Below are 20,857 nucleotides of genomic sequence, written 5' to 3'. Positions count from 1 at the left end.
CATCTCCGAGCTGCCTACCTCGGGTCCTATTTGTCATGGAGAAAGGAAGAAATGTTCTTTCTTTGTGTTCAAAAGCCATGTTTCTCCATTGCAAACGAATCTAATCCCATCGGATGCACTCCCTATATTTTCTGGAAGCCATTTTCCCACCTCCCACTAGGAAGCATATAGTCCTGCTGCCTCCCTACTCAGGAGTGGGTTAATGGAAGGAAAAAAGCACTTCCAGGTAAGAACATCCTAGGCCTCTTCTCAGGAATGGTAAATGGCCACGTCATCAAGAGGTGGGCCTAGGAAGAGTTGTCTCACTGAGGGCACTGACTAAGGAGCTGGGATTTTATTTTGTAAAACCTTCTCAACAAGGACCCCGCCGACTGCATCTACAAGTGCCTTGCGTTTTGTAGAAGCTCGATGAAATGAATACCTTCCGGACGGCTGAATTAACACTGTCAGGCTTCATCAACAACAAAAGAAACGTTGGATATGTTGTCCGTTGGAGATCTACTTCGGATCAACCCCGATCTCTTTTGCAGATGAAGTACCCGGGGCCACAGTTGCTGCGAGGGACGATCTGGCTAGCTGGGAGAAGGGGTGAACCCCAAACCCGACTTTGGGAACGGGGGAGTGAGAGCTGAAGGGGCCGGGCATGGCGGGATCGGGAGGAAGGCAAGCCAAGGGGGCGGGCCCACCTCTCTGTGTCTGGAAAGATGGCTGCCTGGCGGCCACCTGACCGCGAGGAGGCGGAGCTCCGCCCCGCTCGCCCCGCCCCGCCCGCCTGGCCCCGCCCAGCGCTCCCTCGGGTTTGGGCAGCGCGGCTTGTGAGGTGTCTCGGCGAAGCGCCTGCGCAGTGGGCCGCGGCACGCGGGGCGGAGGCTTTATAACCACTTCATCGCCACCGCTCGGTTTCTATCTCGGGAGGGCGGCTGCGGCGGCGGCGCCCGGGGCGCCGGCTGAGGGGGCTGAGGAGGCGGGAGCTGTGGCGGCGCTGGGCGCCCCTGGGCCCGAGGCCGCTGCGGGCCATGGGCTCCGAGAAGGACTCTGAGTCGCCGCGCTCCACCTCCCTACACGCGGCCGCGCCCGACCCCAAGTGCCGCAGCGGCGGCCGGCGCCGGCGCCTCACCTTCCACAGCGTCTTCTCCGCCTCCGCCCGCGGCCGCCGCTCCAGGGCCAAGCCTCAGGCCGAGCCGCCGCCCCCGGCCGCGCCGCCGCCGCCGCCCGCCCCGGCCCCGGCCCCGGCCGCGGCCCCGGCCCCGCCGCCCGAGGCGCTGCCCGCCGAGCCGCCCGCCGAGGCCGAGGCGGAGGCGGCGGCGGCGGCGGCGGCGGCGGGGCCCGGGCTCGACGATGAGGCGGCGGCGGCGGAGGGCGGCGACCCGGACTCGGAGGAGGTGGAGTGCCCGCTGTGCCTGGTGCGGCTGCCGCCCGAGCGGGCCCCGCGCCTGCTCAGCTGCCCGCACCGCTCGTGCCGGGACTGCCTCCGCCACTACCTGCGCCTGGAGATCAGCGAGAGCCGGGTGCCCATCAGCTGCCCCGAGTGCAGCGAGCGCCTCAACCCGCACGACATCCGCCTGCTGCTGGCCGACCCGCCGCTCATGCACAAGTACGAGGAGTTCATGCTGCGCCGCTACCTGGCCTCGGACCCCGACTGCCGCTGGTGCCCGGCCCCGGACTGCGGGTGAGCGAGCGCGGGGGCGTGGTCGCGGGGGGCTGCGGCCGAGGGGCGCCCCGGCCGCCGCGTGGTCCAGCCCCGGGGGGGCGGGGGAGGAGGGGAGGGCGGCGACTGCGGGAGCCCTGACCGGGGGAGGGGGGCGGGTCATGGAGGGAGGGGGTTGGGAGCTGTCCATCAAGTCAGGAGGGCGGAGGGGCCCGGGGAGGGGGCATTTGGCGGCAGACGAGCTGGGGACCCCGCTCCGGAGGGGCGTGCCCATCGGGCACTACTGCGGGAGAAGGCGTGTTCTGCCCGACATCCACTACTTCCACGTTGGGAAGCAGGTGACAGGGGGGCGGCCCCCGGGGGAAGGAGGACAGCGCCCTGGCCGAGCCCAGAGGGCCCTGGACACTGTCATTCCGGGCCAGGCTGCCCAGAGGCATCTTGTGGGTCTGACCTTGCCACCGTGGGCAGGTGGGGCGGTGGACAGACCCTGAGAGGGCAGTTTGTAGAAACAGCAGGGCACTCAGGAACAGGATAGCAGCCCCGGCTCTTGATGACAGGGAGTCTGGGTGCCGAATCTTGAAGACCGATGAGTTGCAGGGGCGCAGTATCCACAGAGATTTTCCATCCCAGCTCCCCGCTTAAAACTCTGTGTCACTGTCGGGGTGTCCCACGAATGGCCGGCTGCATGCAACAAAGGGGCTCATCTAAGTGATTGGCAGCAGCCTGCCGGGCCATTGCTTGCCCTGTGACCTTGGACAGATCGTTTTCGTCTGTGTCACTCGTAGGATGGGTAGGGCCTCTTTACAGTGTGCCCATGGATTGCTCGTAAAATGCTCTGTGGTCCTTTGCATCAAAGGAGTTAAGGGCTTATGCTGGTAACCTATTGATCAAGGCCGTTTTGAGGCTTGTGGGTTGGTATTTGTCTCAAGAGTCATCAAGAATTTCTAGGAGAGTCAGAGTTGAGTTCGTCTGGGAAAGAAAGGGCTTCAAAAAGTTTGTGGAAAATTCCGTTTGCTTTTAACCCATGAACATTTCAAAGCTCCCTGGTATTTTTATTCTGGCAAGCTTGTTCAGAGATGAGTGTTACTATTTCACCTTGCTGACACGGGGTTTCTAAGTTACTTGGAAGCACTGCTGTCAGAGGTTAGGGTGTCTGTGGAAGGTGACTTTCACTTTCAGTTGATAAGTTTCAGAAAGGACCTTGTGGGTTCCTGGAAGGGTCAGCTCATAGCTGGAGCCATCCATTGAGAAGGTATTCAAGTTTTGCAGACACTGTTGATCCATTTTCTGAAACAAATTGATATTAACCTGACCCTGGAGGACAGTCGAGCCGCTTTATAGGGTTCCGGAGGATGCCAGCCTTTCTCTACCGAAGCAAGCGACCACCTCATCTTTCTCCCTCTGAGCAGCTGGTGAATTTGAATGGCTGGCCTTGCTGTTAGCCTCACGTTGCTTAACCCACTGTGCCACTAGGGCTCCTTTAGAGACTACTCTGTAGTTCTGTTTTCAAGATGTGCATGTCCTTGAATTTTAACTAAGAAACGTGACAACTGGAAAGCAGATCTGTGCAGATCACTTTTCTCAGTACACTCCCCTCATTTCCCCTCCACTTTTAAAAAGAATATATTAATAGCCAATACTTATTGAGCTTTTCGTAACATACCAGGCCCTGTTCCAGATCTTTGTATATTTTCTCTGGTATGCTGTGTTCTCAAGTCCTCACGGTCACTCCAGGAACTTGGTTTGGTTATCTGCACTTGACAAATGGAGGAAATTGAGGCATACAGAGATGACATTGCTTGCCCAAGATGCACAGCTTTTAAGAGCAGAACCGGCGGACAAATCTTGATAGGCCTAAAGCCACAAGCAACCACATCCCCTCCTTGGTGCCTCACCCAGGTCTCCCTAGAGAGTAAAGCTAGAGCCCATGCCAGGGACCTCAGCCTGTAAGCATTATTGTGTTTTTTGGTGAAAGTTTCCACAGCAAATTAGGCTTTCCTTTAAAAATTTTCTGTGCCAAGTGACTAGTGACACGGATCACTTTTTTTTTCGCAGTGGTGTGTACCAACATTTTCATTATTTCTGTTCTGGTTCCGTTTTCATTCGTCTAGTTTTTCCACCCCTGCCTCCCCACCCTTAACTTCTCATCTTGGCTTTACAGCAGTGGTTCTCAACCTTCCTAATGCCTCAACCCTTTCATACAGTTCCTCATGTGGTGATGACCCCCAACCATAAAATTATTTTCATTTCTACTTCATCACTGTCATTTTGCTACTGTTATGAATTGGGCAATCCCTGTGAAAGGGTCATTCGACCTCCAAAAGGGTCGCGACCCACAGGTTAAGAATCGCTGCTTTAGAGTAAATATTGATCACTTAGTGTAGTGGTTTACGTGCTTGACTGCCAACCCAAGGCATGCCATTTGGAACCCACCAGCTGGAGCCACAGTAGAAGATGAGGCAGTCTGCTGCCCTGATGATTTGCCATCACAGAGACCTGAGGGGCCATTCTACTGGTCTGCCCAGTGGGGTTGCCGTGGCAGTCGGTTTGGGATCTGTGTTTGGTCTCGTGTGGATGATTTTTTTTAAGAGCACAATAGTCGCAGGTTGTGGTGTTTGTTTTGTGAGCCGGTCTGTTACTTAGCTGGCTTCATTTCAGAATTTAAAGGTTATCTGAGGACAGTTAGGAGTTGCAATTTACTCGATGGCAGTGAATTTTTTTTTTAGTTTGGAGGATAGTAATCTCGGGGATTCTTCTCATCTGAATCAGTTCAGTAAAGCTTCACCTTTTTAAGAATTTGGGTTTGTTCTACATTGTTCTCTCATCCTAACAGGGTCCATCACTTGTGTCCCTGATCAGTGTTAGGTCATGGTAGCCAAGTACCATCCAGTTTCTTTGGCCTCAGGTAGATGAGCTAGACAGTGGCTCACAGTTTAGGTAGGCTCTTCGTCCTATAGACTAGTTTCATTTTCCATCTTTGAGTGATTTCCTTTCTCTTTTGCCCAGATGCATACAGAGCAGTAGTTGTATTTTCGATGCTTGCTCTTTAGCGTGTAAGATTGAACCAAACCAGGATGTGGAGCATAGAACTATTATACCAATTGGCTGAGTTAGCCCATGAGATATGGTCTGAAGCCTTCAAACCCAGGAAACAGCCTGTGAGGTGTTTGGTTCGTCTAAGGTCACCACCACCCCCTTTTAAAAATTCCTATGAAGTTAATTTCTGTCTTCACGTCAATAAAAATGAACAGAAAATCATTTTCAGACTTGTTGACAACTGTTATTCACTACTCATTTAGAAGTTACTTTAAAAAATTAGGCCATTTCTTATTTTAGTCAAGTATTGGGTATCATCTCAAACTTATTCTTCTAATTACTTAAAGAAGGTACTTAGAGAAAGAAGAGAAGCTAGCATCTGACTTGCAACATACCAGGCATACATAATTTATTTTGACCCTTATCAACATTGAGAGAGATTTGATCTAGTTTTAAAAAATGAGAAAACTGGAGTTTAGAGACATAGAGTAACTATACTCGGGGGCAAATAGCGGAGACAGACTTAGAGTCTTGGTGTTGGTTAATTCAACCTAAGCCACTGTTTTTCCTGCTGTTGAAACATTTGGGTTTGTCAGTATAACACCCATTATTGGGGATGCTACTGTTTGGGGTACATTTAGTCAAGTAGTATTCAAGGCACGATATTGAGGGCCCAGGATGATAGGATCTAGTTTCGCCTGCTTTGCAGACTCCAACACCTGACTTTGTAGTCTTGTCTGGTCCTGTTGTGTCCAGCCATGGTCAACCCTACTGTGTTTTTCGACATAGCCGTTGACGGCAAGCCCCCGGCCACATCTCTTTCAAGCTGTTTGCAAACAAAGTTCCAAAGACAGCAGAAAACTTATGCGCTCTGAGCACTGGGGAGAAAGGTTTTGGTTATAAAGGTTCCTGCTTTCACAGAATCATTCCAGGGTTTATGTGCCAAGGTGGTGACTTCACATGCCATAATGGCACTGGTGGCAAGTCCATCCATGGAGAGAAATTTGAAGATGAGAACTTCATCCTGAAGCCCACAGTCCTGGCAGATGTTGGGCCCGATACGAATGGTCCCCAGTGTTTTATCTGCCCCGCTCAGACGGATGGTTGGATGGCAAGCACGGGGTCTTTGGTCAGGTGACAGAAGGCATGAACAGTTTGGAAGCCATGGAGAGTTTTGGTTCCTGGAATGACAAGACCTGCAAGAAGATCACCATTGCTGACTGTGGACAACTCTAATTAAATTTGATGTGTATTTCCATGTTTTATCTTGGTGTAGCTTGGAAAATCACCCTTCTGTTCCCCATGTGCTTGCAGTATCGTGTCATCTTGTGCTCTCACTCCAGTTCTTCGGTTTTCCTACTTTCCTTATTCTCCCTAAGGCCAGCTGGAAAGCAGAGTTCAGTTTATGATTATGAAATGAAAGCTAAACAATAAAAAAAACAGAAGAATCTAGTTTCTTTTCTGATTCTTGTGAACTGCCTCTTGTCTACTTTGCTTTTCGTATCTGAAATAGGCATAATTATTTCCCAAGTTAAGAGGCTTGCTTAATACAGTCTTTGTGAAATGTTTTGAGCTCTTCAGTTGAAGGTGTTAGATAAGCAGGGAGTCACTCTAAAATCCTGCCGTTTCCCAAACTGATGACTGAGCTCTTCGGTGACATAGCCAATGGTTGGGCTGCCTGATTGCCATGCTAATAGAAGATAACTTCTGTATTCAACTGGTATTGAAACAGCTTTTCTCTAGAAGGGTTTTCAGCAACTTTTATCATAGGTTTTGCTTGATTACATTTTACAGTGGAGTTTACATTGGAGTGGGAGATAGGAGAGCAGATAGGAGTCACTGGTAGTTGTCTGGTCTAGACTCCTGGGTCTTACCATCTTACCAGATGGTAAGAGTGCAGCTCATTGTGATAACTTGGCTCAGCCTGACTCCAGGGGTCTAAAGCCAATGCAATTGCTTGTGCCCAGGGGCTCTTTAAAAGGATGAATCATGTCTATCACCCCTTTTTTGGACACACACTCAGGGTCCATTTGTAATTGGGTAACCTAGTTAAAGGGTCTGGGGCTGGGAAACACAGCCATAATATAGAGACATGTTTTCTTTAACAACCGGGGTCTGTTGGAGCATAATCAAATTCATACTAATGGGAATTTTTTTTCTAGAGTTCAAATTAAGGTAGTGTTGTAGTATGTCCTATCACATTGTGATGTTTTAGAAGATTTAGGAAATTGATAAAAAGCATAAGAATTGTCTGAATTTAAGAGTGAGGAGGATGTGGCTGTATTCTTAACAGTGTATAATCATTTCCACCTCCCTTAGCTCTCTAATGAACAAATTTGAGGGGTTGGTTAAGCTTAGGGCACAGGGTGGGAGAGTTGTCCCAGTGCATGTATGGAAAAGATGGTTGGGATAGATGGGTTTCAAGGATGAGGTTTTCAACAAGGTCAGCAGTTCTCCTCATAAGACAGGTGGGGCTTTCTACTCCAGTAAAGAGTCACAGTCTCAGAAACTCGCAGGGGCAGTTGTACCCTGCCCTATTAAGGTCGCTATGAGTCAGCATCGACTCGGTGACAGTGAGTTTGATTTTTATTCGTAACTTAGAGGTTTACCACTAAAGTGGTTTATACCTAAACCCTAAACTAAGGTATCACTCACCACCATCATGTGCATTCTGACTGCCCCTATGGATTTCCAAGACCTTATTTCTTTATGGGAGTAGAAAGCCTGGTCTTTCTCCAAAGGTGTTTTCGAACTGCTGGCCTTGACTTAAGTCTAGCAGGGAAAAAAGCATGTAAGCAGAAATTTAAAATACACTCTGATATTATAAAACAATTATGCATAGGCCCCAGGTAGACAACTAGCTGCCAGGAGAGGTTAAGTAGATTTTGTACAGAAGAAGATATTTAAGTAGGTTCTTAACTACTTGCCAGGGCAAGAAGTAAGGTGAGAACATTTCTGGGCAGAAGGAATAGCATCTGCTACAAGGGCAAGGAAGTAGGACAGACAGACCGAGAGAGAAAATTTAAACCATACTTTTCAGGGCAAGCTCTCAAATGCAAGTTTATAGCATAGCTACACTGGAAAGTGGCAAGCACCTCTACCTCCATTTTGGGATCGAAACCAAGGTTTTAGAGTTTTTTAGCTTGCTCAGTGTCATGCAGTATGAGTCAGAGGCAAGGAGCCCAGACTAGGTCCCCAGAAACCGGAATGCCAAGTCTCGTGCCCTGAGTAATTCTGTGTCATGGTAATAGATTGCTGTTGATTCATGAGTAAGTGGGGATGCTTTTACTTCCTTGGAATTAAATTCCATACTCAAAATGGACATTGTCAGCTCTACCAAGGGAGCGGGTCAAACCCTCCTAATCTACTGTGTATCTGCCTTCATTGTGCCTTCAGGAGGTAGCTTAATACTTTCCTGAGGTCATCAAGTACCTTTCCCGGTTAACACAAAGTAGCCAGCATTGTCACTTCCTCTAGGAAAAACATTGTTTATCTTTAGTAGTTGTTTTGCACCTAAGTGTGGGGTAAACTTGCTCAGAACTCCTACAGGATATGAATCATTTGCATTCACATATTGACCTATTCTCATTTTGTTCTTTCGGAGACTTTTTTTCTTTAGAGTTTTAATACATATATCCTCTATAACAGGGGTCCTCAAACTTTTTAAATAGGGGGCCAGTTCACTGTCCCTCAGACATGTTGGAGGGCCGGACTATAGTTTAAACAAAAACTATGAGCAAATTCCTATGCACACTACACATATCTTATTTTGAAGTTTAAAAAACGGGACAAAAACACCCGGCGGGCCGGATAAATGTCCTCGGTGGGCCGCAGTTTGAGGACGCATGCTCTATAACATTGGGGGTATGTTATCATCTCAGTAAGTCATCTTCAATTCAATTTGTAGAATCTGAATTGCTGGCATGAACAGCCAGTCTGCAATTCAAATAAATAACCGTAACAATAATCCAAGAAAATGTTACTTTATGCATAAATTGTGCGAGGTCCTTGGCTAATGTAGGGATAACATGGAAAAGGGCAGGGGGCAACACCTAAGCCTATAATCAGGGACCTGCTTAAAAATTGTGTACTGAACTTTCACAGCTCTCATCTTCCCGCGTTCGCTTTCTTGAGTCACGTGTGTCTACATTTTGAAACACGTGTCCACTTGGGGTTACTTGAGCATCCAGTTGACTTTTAAACTAGCCCAAAAGGCAAATACTTGTAAACGTCTCGGATTGTTTGTGGGAGGCTCACTTTTGATAAACAAACATGAATTGCTAGAAACTGTTGATAGATTCTGAATTGGTGATCCTCAAACTTAAGAATATGTGTCAGAAGAGAAAGCGGGTACGGCCTTATATTTATTGTGAATCTAGGTGGATAGTGGTCTTCTCCGGCTCTGTAGACTGCCAAGAAAGAAGACATTTCAAGGTATCAATTTGAAACATGGAAGTTCAGATGAGAGAAGCTGGGTGGAGTTGCTCGTGAATCCAGCTGCGGCTGTTGTCTGCTAGCTTGTGGTCAGACTAACTTCACTGTAGAACTGAAAAAAGAAAAAAGTGCACTTGTTAGCATTTTTAGCTATGGTCTTTTGACAAATATTCCATCTCCTCATGTAAACAAATTCTAATCTAAATATAGCAAGCTATCAAAAGGAAATAGTTTTGTACCCGGTTATTTCTGAAACTTACTGTGGCATACTGCTGCTAATGCAGTTTAAACTTTGACAGAATAAATGCTAGAAATTAGGCTTGAATAGGTTTTCCTCAGTTTGGGGTTTTGAGTCTGGAATCTTAAGAAATCTACTTTTTGTACAGGCGTGCTTTATAGTCTTTAGAGTTGTGTGTGTATTTTCTTTGCGTCACATCGTGGTAGGGGTTGGGGCACCAAACAGTTAACCCGCTGGAACTGATGAATAATATCTGTGTTGGCCAGACTGTTCTTCACCTGGCTGCTGTCTCTTCCTGTCTCCTTACCTAGGTATGCTGTTATTGCCTACGGCTGTGCCAGCTGCCCAAAGCTGACCTGTGAGAGGGAAGGCTGCCAGACTGAGTTCTGCTACCACTGCAAGCAGATATGGCATCCAAATCAGACATGCGACATGGCCCGGCAGCAGAGGGCGCAGACTTTGCGAGTCAGGACCAAGCATACTTCTGGCCTCAGTTACGGACAAGAATCTGGACCAGGTATCAGTTGATTGTCTCTTCATTCATCCTTTCCTAGTGTGGGCCCAACCCCGGAAGAAAGTGACTGCCTTCCTATGTGACATCATCGCCTGACATCAGAGGCAGAAAGTACCGTTGGCAGTGCTTTTCCTTTGATGTTTAATGTGTCGCTTCCCTCTTTGACAGTTATACATTATTCCACCCAGGTAAAGTCAGAGCATAAGTGACTGGATTTTCTCGTTTCGGCCTTTGTAGTAATCTGTCTGTTTCATAGTGCAGAACCCTTAGGTCCTTTCCCCACCCCCCCTTAGGTCCTTTTTATGGAGAGTTGTAAAACTTGTAAGCAGAAAGACATTTAATCAGTGTGAAGCCGTCACTTTTGCACACATGCTTTGAGCATATCACTGCTTTTGAAAGCAGGGTACAGCTTAAGTGCAGAGCGTAATCTTAGTATGGGCTAACGATTAACCTTCAAAGGAGGAATATCACACACATTTACTTCACGTAACAGGTCAAAGCATACCTATTTTAAAAGCCAGTGGTTATTGCATTTTCTAAATGTATTTTAATTCACTGATGTCATTTGGGAGAGGCTGGTAGGAACGATTTACCAGTCAGTGTTTCCTGGCACAGCCTAATCTCCTAAATTCCTTTGTAATAGGATAGTTCTCCACTTGCCGTGAAAGTTACCAGGTGCATGCCACACAGCATCACTACTTGTTTTTAGGTTTCAGATGTGAAAGGATCACAAAAAGGGTTGTGGGTTGTGTAAATAGCAACCACAAGGACACATTGTGAGCTTAAAAACGGAGTTTCCTCACTTAAAATTTCTCTCAAAACTTCAAACAAGCCATTCCCAGCATGCAGCCTGTTCCTCCTGCAGGCTTCTGCCGATGGGCGGGTGGGATTTCCACTCTTCTTGGAGCCGTCCCTCTCTCTGGGGCAGCCTCCTTGCTCAAGTGTGGTTCAAGTGCCATGCAACAGGCTGCTCAGTATGAGACAAAGCCGCTTTAATGAAATTTCCTGAGGTCTAGACATAATCAGCCCTCAGTGAAGTGAGTTAGACAATTTGGAATTCTCTGTCAAGAATTCTTGAGAATCTGCTCGTGTTTTTTCTTACCTATACTCCTAGGAATAATAAAGACAACCTTAGGTTTAACTAGCGATATTTTTGGATGTAAGGGGCCTTGATGGCACAGTGGTTAGTGCTCAACTGCTAACTGCAAGGTTGCACCTGCACCCATAGCCCGCCGCTCCACGGGGAGTCGTCGTTCAAGTCGTTACTGCAGCATAGCTGTGAGGGTGGCTTCTGTTCATTCTCCTCTGGTCCTCCTTCCCCCTAGCAGACGACATCAAGTCGTGCCCGCGATGCAGTGCGTACATTATCAAGATGAATGATGGAAGCTGCAATCATATGACCTGTGCAGTATGTGGCTGTGAATTCTGTTGGCTGTGTATGAAAGAGATCTCAGACTTGCATTACCTCAGGTGAGATGGGAAATGTGTCCATTGCTTTTGTAGTCTTGATTTTCTTACTGATTTAGCAGAAAGGGTATCAAAGAGATCTAGTTGTCCTCTCGTGACAGCTAAAGAAGCTGTAAGACTGAAATCTTATCCTGAGAAACATCCCTCATCCCATTTTCTCTAGACCGGCTCTTTTACCTTCCAGATAGTTGTTAAAGCTTTCCCCAGTCTCTAGCCTGCCTCCACATTTCTCTTTTCTCCCATTTTTGTTCTTGTACGTACTCTATAAGGAGCCCTGGTGGCACTGTGGGTTGGGTTTTAGACTGCAGTGGGTCAGACCCAGCAAGTGCTCCGAAGGAGAAAGATGGGACCATCTGCTCCAGAGAAGACGTGCGGTCCCAGAAACCGAGGCAAGGTCACTCTGAGTCAAAATTGACTCAGGCCATAGATTTGGGTTTGAGTGGTGTTCTATATCCAGATGAGGAGTCCTGGCTAAGTCCAATTCTGCTATGTGGGTCTCTTTTTTCCCCTTGTTGTTTACATTCCAACTAATCTGGGTTTTCTCTTCCCTGTACCCTTCTGCACTATCGCATCCCCACACTTGCTCTTGTTCTTATTTTCAATGACATGCTAATTCCCTTACCCTTTCTTTTCAGTATCCCCCTTTTATCTCAATTTGCACCATTCTGACCCATGCTTCAAGGACGACTTAAAACTATTTCATCCATGATCACTTCCCTAACTTGTCGGTCTCATTCTTCTGCTTGATTTCCTTTATTTTTGTTTTTGTAGACATCATCTCTACTCTACTTCATTCATGTATATGTCCAATCTTCAGTACTGTAACTATGCATTTCTTTATTATATACGGTTAGCTTACATAGATCTTATATATCGTCTTAATTATACGGTTATTTCTTTTACGGTTCCTTGCATGTGTTGAGCTTCCGAAGAAAATCAGTATTAAAATGTCATCCAGGTGGATGAAACACCTTCATTTCCAGTTATTGGGGACACAGGTGAGATGGTTGGGCATAGTCTGAGAGAGTCAAAGAAGTCATTTTGACTCCGTGTTTGGGAACACAGTTTGCAGTAGAGACTCAGATGTGCAGGCACGTTCCAAGAAAGTGGTGCACATCAGACTGTTCAGTAGCTTTAGGATACATTGTATTTGGATGAGGTGGCTCAGTTTGCAGGCTGTACCAAGATCCCTTGTCGTCCTATCAATCCAGAAAGTTTGACCAGTGTTGGTGGTTTAGGGATGTCGAAGGCATGCTTTTATATATTAAAAAAAAAAAATCCCAGAGCCCTGACTGTCTGACGTCATCCTTTGTGTCCACATGTGTATTAAAGCTCATTTCCTGTGACCTGTTAACCGTTCTTCCTTCTACTCTTCTCAGACTTGGAAGTGCAGCTACTTGAACATCAACCCTAACTTCAGTATGTGTTTCCTCTACAGCCCCTCTGGCTGTACATTCTGGGGCAAGAAGCCGTGGAGCCGGAAGAAGAAAATTCTTTGGCAGCTGGGCACATTGATTGGCGCTCCGGTAGGGATTTCCCTCATTGCTGGCATTGCCATTCCTGCCATGGTCATTGGCATTCCTGTGTACGTCGGCAGGAAGGTAAGACATGCTGGGCTCTGCATTACCTGTAGGCTTCATTTGATGCTAAGGGTTTGAGGGAATAGGGAGGAGCGTATACTTAAGAACTGTCTGAAAACCAGCCAGTTCCAGGATAAAAATAACCATAGCTTCTTAAATGGATTTTCTTTCCCAAGAACTTTCAGGTCTCTTGACAGCCTAGGCCTGGTTTTGCTCAGTGACTTAAAGGTGAACTACTTACTAACAGTGCCCTTGAGTTGTTTTGTCTCTTTGTGGAGTAACTTTTTCTGCCTTAGTGTATCTCTCCCAGGTCTATATTGGATTAAAATTTGCTAACAGTGTCTCTTTTAGGATGGAGAATATGATGTAATATAGATCAGTTTTAAGTGAATATTCTCTTGCTGGAAAAAAACAACAACAGATGAACTAACCTACTGACATGCACTTTCTCTTTTTTACTCTTAGATTCATAGTAGGTATGAGGGAAGGAAGACCTCCAAGCACAAGAGGAATTTGGCTATTACGGGAGGAGTGACTCTGTCAGTCATTGCATCCCCGGTCATTGCTGCAGTTAGTGTTGGTAAGGCAGGCGGGCTTCTCCCTCCTCCCTCCTCCTTCCTGCTCCTCGGCCTCTTCCTTGCTCTTTGTTTCCTATCAGCTCTCTGACCAGTGCAGTTTGACCAGCTGGCCAGATCTCCCACCCAGAAGAGTTTAAGATTTTACACCAAACCCACTTTGGTAGTTAATTTCCCCCCAGCTTTCTAGGCCTACTAAATGATCAGGGTTTGGAAGCTTTTTTATTCTGAAGGGTTAATGCCTAAAAATTAGTCTGGCACTTAGAGAAAGTTCCTTTAAATCTAGATTTTTTTCCCTTTGCATCTTCTCCCTCTGCTGTGGATATCACAGAACCACAAAACAAAATTCCTTTTTTAAAACACGTTAGTTTTTTGAGAAGCACAGGGGTTTGCTTTAGAATGGCAACAATGCAGTAACTAACAGTTATTGAGGTTCTCGCATGTCTGGTGGGACTCAGTGTTTTGCATGTATTAATTCGCTTAAGCCTCCAGACAGCACAGTTGAAACGTAAAGATGCAGCAACCTGCTAGGGCAAGGAAAACCAAGCATTCTGAGTTCAGAACCTCAGCAGGGAGACTATGGAGTTAACCTGGGTTTGGGGATGCTAGGAAGACAGTAGTCCTGATGGTTGATCCGTGAGTGATTTCCTTTGGAGTAGTCCTTTATCAGGGAAACATGCAAGCCGAGTGTTTGCCACTACCGTGCTGGGGATTCTCAGTGCGTACTGACAGCCCCAGACCACACAGCTAAGATTCCCCGCCAGGACTTGCCATGACACATCCGGCCATCATTCTGTCCACCCCAGCTCCCTCTCTGGGATCGCCCTGTCATTCCTTGGCCCTTTCTGAAGTGGTTGGTCCATGTCCTGGCTGGAAAGGGGAATTCAGGGCAGCTGCCCCTGAGGGCCTGCTGACATGCTTCCTTCTCTCCCCCAGGTATTGGTGTCCCCATTATGCTGGCCTATGTCTACGGGGTTGTGCCCATTTCTCTCTGTCGTGGAGGAGGCTGTGGAGTTAGCACAGCCAATGGGAAGGGGGTAAAAATTGAGTTTGATGAAGATGACGGCCCAATTACAGGTAAAAAGCTAGATTCCCCCCTTCCTCCATTTGATTTTATGGGTCACAAGATAAAACTCAATAAGCCTAAGCACATTTTACCAAGATTATCACTGGGTTACTTTTGGGGAGGGGTGAAGTATTTTTAGATTTTCATTTCTTTGTTCCACAGTTACTAGGTTAATTCCTTTGGTACTTGCTTCTGTGGGGCAGGTTCAAACTGCGAGTATTCCAAGTGACTCCCAGAAAGCTGGTGGTCGTGTGACTCCAGCCACCTTATCCTGCACAGTACTTTATCATTTCAGAGCACTTCACACAGTTCCGATTTCATGTGCTTGTTACAACAACCCTCTGAGGGACTACTGTTATCTGCTTGTCATGGGACTTCATTTGAAGACTGTGTCTTCTTATCTGTTGAATGGGGTTAAGAGCGTCAGCAGAGCTGGGGCTCGAGCAAGCTTCTGACTCAGGCATAAGCAAATGCAGCTCCCACTGGACTCTATGAACTGATCTGTGGCACGGAGGCTTTTTAAGCTACGTGGTGAGGATCAGCAATTGACCTAAAAGTAACTTGAAATTTTGTTCGATTATGGCAGCTACCATGTATTAGGAAGCCTACTGGGCTTGAGTCAGAATTGTAGGGTTTTTTTGTGACTAGATCCGACCTCGGGCAAGTCATTTCATTCTAAGCCTTTGCTTTCTCCTTGAAAATTGAGGCAGGTAATGCGTGGTTATTGGGGAGATTGAATATGAACATGCTAACTGCCGACATGATGGTAGTAGCAGTTGAACTGACCTACTATAGCTGTTTAAGCATTGGAATAAACAAATGTTTTTCGACAGGAAAACCCTCCACTCTGAAAAGAATCATACCAGGAAATCTCTAGCAGACACTGTTTGGATGCTGTCCTGACTTGAATTGAAATGTTTGTTTCATCTCCAGTGGCTGATGCCTGGCGAGCCCTGAAGAACCCCAGCATTGGGGAGAGCAGCATCGAAGGCTTGACTAGTGTGCTGAGCACCAGTGGAAGCCCTACCGATGGACTCAGTGTTATGCAGGGCCCTTACAGCGAAACAGCCAGCTTCGCGGCCCTCTCGGGGGGCACGCTGAGTGGGGGCATTCTGTCCAGTGGCAAGGGGAAATACAGCAGGTAAGCAGAAGGATGACCGGTGACAGACCAGTTAGAATGGTTAGCGGGAGCACAGGTGGCTCCCACTCAACTGCGGGCCTAAAGACTGGCCACTGGAACCCAGCCAGTGGTGCTGTGGAAGGAAGGCCGCTGATCTGCTTCTCTGAAGACTATAGACAAGAAAACTACAGAGCAGTTCTGCTCCGTAACACCAGTTGCATGCTGTTCCTGGACCCTATCTCTGTGCCAGGCATGCCTCTTATATTGCCTCATTTTGATTTAGTCAACAATGGAATTTTATTTTAAACTCGAACAACTAGAAAACAAAAGGGTTAAGTAGCTGACAGAAGGTCGGCCTTCTTTGAGCTGCACCATGACAGCTGTAGCCCCCGTGCGCATGTACTTCGCGGCTGCCCCTCCGGGAGGAAGAGCTACTAGGAGTCCCGGGACTGTGCTCTCCGTTGGCTTGTCCCTGGCCCTCAGCCCGGCCACACAGCATCTCTGCTAAACCTCATTGTCTCCCTGGTGCTTTATTACCTTCCTCCGTGGGTTTGCGATTGTGCTGCTCAGCTGGGGTGAGCAGTTCAAATCTACCAGCCACCCTGTGGGAGAACGCTGAGGCTGCCTGCTTCCCTGAGGATGTCATCTCAGAAACCCTGTGGAGAGTCAAACGGACTAGATGGCAGTGAGTTGGGGTTTTGTGTTCCCATCCCATAGTCAAGGAAAGTCGATCAATTTTATGAACTGGTGTTTAGAATACGTCAAACTTTATGATCTAAAAATGACTGATCACCTCACCAGTCAGGAAACCAGAGTATAAGTAGAATGAGAAGACCATGAAACTTATCCATGAGTTTTTCAAACCCTCACATATCTAGAGACGGCGTGAGAAACAGATCGTTGCGTGCTCTGGGGAAGGGGAAAGAGTTGTTGACGGGCCTTCCCTGGAAAGGCAAAAGATTGGCCTTCTTGCTGTGACTCATGCCAAAAAGCAGCAGCTGGAGCTGTGGAAAAAGATTTTGGTTGGTGTAGAGAATATGGGAAGTCACTAGAAGTTTCAAGGCCCTGTCCTGGATTCGAGGACCCCTGGTGACTATGTTGGCTGTTAATAGCAAAGTCAGCAGCTGCAGCCCACCAGCTGCTCCGCAGGAGAAAGCTCTAAGACTGTCCGCTCTCACAGCAAAACCCCACGTAAGGTTGCTTTGAGTCAGCATCGACTCAATGGAAGTGGGGTTTTTTGGGTGAGTCCCAGAATGAAAACATTCGAATCTCTTGGCACGGAGCCAGAGATCTGTGGTTTCTACCAGCTTCCCAGATGGTTCTATCAGTCATTGCGGGAACCACGGTCTGGGAACCCCTCAGTAGAGCGGTCCCTTCCAGCTCTCCCCGATTCTGTGGCAGAGCTGAAACAACCCAGCTCAGCCTTCTGCTTTGATGCCCTCTCCACTGTGAGTCTCCCTTCCTGTTCTGCACCTGAGACTGACAGCAGTGCGGAGGCCCAGGCAGCTGGGTAGATTAGGCAGCTGCAGGGGCGGCTGACCCATCTGTGTCTCAGGATTCTGGGTGTCTAGTGTAGGGGATCCCACCCGCACATGCCAAGAGTATTCACTGCTCTGCTTTCTTAAAGCCAACCCCCTGGAAATAAGCATACTGCCATAATGGGAGACGGGCTTGCTGTTCCAATTCTGTGGAAGCCTATCTTTTATAGGAATTGAATGAGTCAGGAGGGTTTGCCTATGAACCTCATGACAACAAAATGGTGTTGGAGCCAAGGAGGGAGCTCGGTGCGGGTTCCCAGCGCTGACTCCAGTGGGCAAGCAGGTTGCTTCTAAGTTGACTCTGTATGGCCATCAGTGGCATAAGCTCAGAGTAGTCTGATCGCTGAGTCAGTGTTTTCTTTCTCAGGGTGCGGGAGGCCTTGAGGGCAAAGTGTGAAAGCGCTGTGGTCCCGTCTTGGTGGGGAGGCGAGAGAAGAGTAGCTAAGTGCCGTGGAGCACTTAGCGGGCAGTCACTGGTTGCTGTGAGCATGAGGAAGTGAGATATTTCCATTTGCTGTTAGGTACTAAGTAAGCTGCTCAGGTGGAGACAGGGTTCTTCCAGAGAGGACTGGCATTTGTAATGTCATGAGGTGGAAAATACATAGACAGGTATTGGCTGAAATAAAGTTGGCTAGATTTCGCCTCATGAACTTTCGGATGTGTTGCTAGGAGAGATCAGTCCCTGGAAAAGGCCATGCTTGGTAAACTAGAGGAGCAGCGAAAATGAGGAAGACCTTGGCCAAAATGCTTGGCATGGTGGTTTCAACAATGGGCTCAAACAAAGCAGCCGCCGAGGGGCTGGCCCAGGACCGGGCTGTGGTTTGTTCTACTTGACAGAGGTTCTCCGGGAGTCGGAGCTGACTTGGCGCCGGACACCAGTAACAACCGTGAGAGATGAGCTGGAGACAAAAGTTAAGAGCTAGATGAGAAGAAATTTAAATGCCTTGGGAAGCCCGGAGACGTTTTGAGAGTGGTCGGTCTTTGCCCTGGCTTGACCTGGACGGAGGGGCTGCTGGAGAGGGAACGAGTTGAAGGTATCCAAGCAGGCAGTGCTGGGGCCTGCAGGGAGCAGACAGGAGGGGATGATTACAGCAGGTATCTAAGAGCAGAAAGGTGTGGGCATCTGTTGGAGCTGCTCTGACAGGTGGAGAGGATCGGCTATAGGAGAATGATGGAGGAGCTGGCCCAGGAAGCCGATTGCCTTGGGAAACCCAGGTCTTTTATTAACTTGACCGTCCCCTCTTTACACAGGTTAGAAGTCCAAGCCGATGTCCAAAAGGAAATTTTCCCCAAAGACACAGCCAGTCTTGGTGCAGTTAGTGACAACGCAAGCACCCGTGCTATGGCCGGTTCCATAATCAGTTCCTACAACCCACAGGACAGGTACGTGAACAGTCAGATCCCCAGGAGAGGTTGCGGCTCTTCAGTCGGGCACTAGGCCTTCGGAAGCTCAGCACCTCGCTTAGGACCCTACGTGTCAGCTAGTGGGACTAGATTCTCAGTGAATTCATTGAGCATGCTTTGATACTGGAGTGGTGGTATCTCTCAGCTCTTCTTAGCAGTTGATTTATAGAGAGCCCCGCCCACCTTCCCCCTATGTTTCTTCCCGTCTCTGTTTTTTCTTGGCCATTGCAGTCCTGTGTTACTGTTCACGTGAAACTTGGAGCTAGTTGGCCGTGCCTTGATGTCTGTGGGTCAAGTTCCTGCTCTCCCGATGCCCTTTGCTGGAAGTGGCTCCCATAGGCGGTTGTCTCTCTCTGGGAAACTAGCGTATCGGCTGGTGTGGTTGCGGGAGCGGAGTCATAAGAGAGCTGTGACTCCGCTTTGACCTAAATGTGGTCAGAGTGGGAATTTGGGGAGATCGTACTTAAATGCCTAAAGAGATGATTAGGGGGGCAAGGGAGGGGAGGGGAGAGGGAGGGTAAGGCTTGAAGTCAGCAAAAAGGATTTACTGGTGGTTCTCGCTCCTGTTTGGCTAGGTTAAAAGGTTTCTTCAGGGTAAAAGTGAGTTCTAGCTTAAACTGTGACCCATCTTTTTAAACTTGATGTACTCCTGAAGCCACAAACTCCTTTACCAGCAGGAAGAGCACACGAGCTCCCCATGCATGCCTCAGCAGAGTGGCTTTGTCTCCACAGAGAGTGCAACAATATGGAGATCCAAGTGGACATTGAAGCCAAGCCCAGCCACTACCAGCTGGTGAGCGGCAGCAGCACCGAGGACTCGCTCCACGTTCACGCCCAGATGGCAGAGAATGAAGAAGGGAGTGGTGATGGCGGCGGCAGTGAAGAGGCTCCCCCCTGCAAACACCAAAGCTGTGAACAGAAAGACTGCCTGGTCAGCAAACCCTGGGACATCAGTCTGGCCCAGCCCGAGAGCATCCGCAGTGACCTGGAGAGCTCTGACACACAGTCAGACGATGTCCCAGACATCACCTCAGATGAGGGTGGCTCTCCCCGCTCCCATACTGCAGCCTGCCCCTCCACCCCCAGAGCCCAGGGTGCACCGAGCCCAAGTGCCCGTATGAACCTCTCTGCTCCAGCCGAGGGGCAGCCTGTCTCGAAGCCAGAAGGTGCAGAAGCCAGAGTATGAAGGGGAATGAATGCTCCTGTTCTGAGAAGCACACTGGTTGTAACTGCATCTTTGGGAATCTTTTTTTTTCCCCTTGGGTGGGGGGAGGGTGGGGTGGGGATTTATGTATTTTATTTCAAAGAGCCTCTGGTCATGGGTTTCCCCACAGGGAAATTCTGAGAAATTTGCAGTTTCTTACCAGATAAAACATGGAAAGTTTTGCCCCTGGTCATACCCCCTCAACCCTTCCCTCCTCCATTTTTTTTTTTTTTAGTATTAATTTATTGGTTAATCTGATGGTGGGGATCTGTGAGGTGTGTTAAAGAGTGTACATATGTATGTGTGTATATTGTATGTATGCTAACATATTCCTGAGGACATGTTTTAATAAAGATTTCTGTCATAATTCATCTCCTGTCATTTTCCCTGGCCTGGTGAGTCCCAAAGAGCCACATGGTTGCTGGAAACAGAGCTCTGTCTTTGTCAGCCTCTCGGACATCGGCCCGTCTAGAGTCCCAGGGGAGAAGGACTGTCTGTCACTACACTGCAGTGCAGTCGTCTGTGGACCAGTGGTTCCCGGTAGAGCGCAAGGGCGCAAAGCCGAGCTTGTCTTTGGCCTGTGCAGTCCGGCTGAGCAATGGTTCTCTGAGTCAGCCAGAAAGGGAAGCTGCCGGGTGAAATGATCCTGCTTTGCCCTCTAGAGGCAACTGTGTAGTTTTCCTCTTCACGTTTTTCATCCTTTTCTGCATGACAGTCAGGATTAGTCATGGGCCCCAGAGGAAGGGAGGGGGACTGGTCTCAGGCTGGCTCTTGAGAAGTGAACATTGCAGGGTCACGTGTTGGGAAACCAGCATTTTTATGGAAGGGAGAAACTAATTCTGCATAATTGCCCGGCAATGGCCTAGGTAGGTGTTGACTATGCTCTCAGGTGTCCTCTCCGGTTTGCCCATCTGGTCAAAGAGGGACTAAGAAATCTGATGGAATTTTATACCGTATCAACTCGTGTATAAGCAGAGTTTTTTAGCACATTTTTAATGCAGTTTTGTGGTAAAATTAGGTGCCTCGGCTGATA

General features: G+C 48.3%; 1 protein-coding gene across 2 annotated transcripts; it reads left to right on the top strand.

Moving 5' to 3' along the window:
* Nucleotides 1-909: 909 nt before the first annotated feature.
* Nucleotides 910-20,191, top strand: RNF19B (ring finger protein 19B). Of its 2 annotated transcripts, none has more exons than XM_075553694.1 (9): nucleotides 910-1,669; nucleotides 9,668-9,873; nucleotides 11,199-11,340; nucleotides 12,776-12,938; nucleotides 13,383-13,497; nucleotides 14,429-14,569; nucleotides 15,492-15,699; nucleotides 18,468-18,599; nucleotides 19,353-20,191. In XM_075553694.1, the coding sequence occupies exons 1-9, from the start codon at nucleotides 1,017-1,019 to the stop codon at nucleotides 19,804-19,806; spliced, it is 2,214 nt and encodes a 737-aa protein (XP_075409809.1). In that variant the 5' UTR covers nucleotides 910-1,016; the 3' UTR covers nucleotides 19,807-20,191. The 2 variants fall into 2 exon arrangements, with proteins under 2 accessions (XP_075409809.1, XP_075409808.1); XM_075553693.1 differs by having other exon boundaries at nucleotides 911-1,669; nucleotides 11,196-11,340.
* Nucleotides 20,192-20,857: the final 666 nt, after the last annotated feature.

Source organism: Tenrec ecaudatus, chromosome 1, assembly GCF_050624435.1.
Source record: "Tenrec ecaudatus isolate mTenEca1 chromosome 1, mTenEca1.hap1, whole genome shotgun sequence".
Taxonomy (NCBI): Eukaryota; Metazoa; Chordata; class Mammalia; order Afrosoricida; family Tenrecidae; genus Tenrec; species Tenrec ecaudatus.
Note: the sequence above shows the minus strand (reverse complement) of the source record. Positions and strands in the feature narration are given on the sequence as shown.

Excerpts from the sequence above, each read along its gene's own strand:
- RNF19B (XM_075553693.1), top strand. The coding sequence starts at position 1,017 with ATGGGCTCCGAGAAGGACTCTGAGTCGCCGCGCTCCACCTCCCTACAC. Across the intron at positions 13,498-14,428 it reads CATTGCTGCAGTTAGTGTTG|GTATTGGTGTCCCCATTATG; the intron begins GTAAGGCAGGCG and ends TCTCTCCCCCAG. Across the intron at positions 18,600-19,352 it reads TCCTACAACCCACAGGACAG|AGAGTGCAACAATATGGAGA; the intron begins GTACGTGAACAG and ends TTGTCTCCACAG.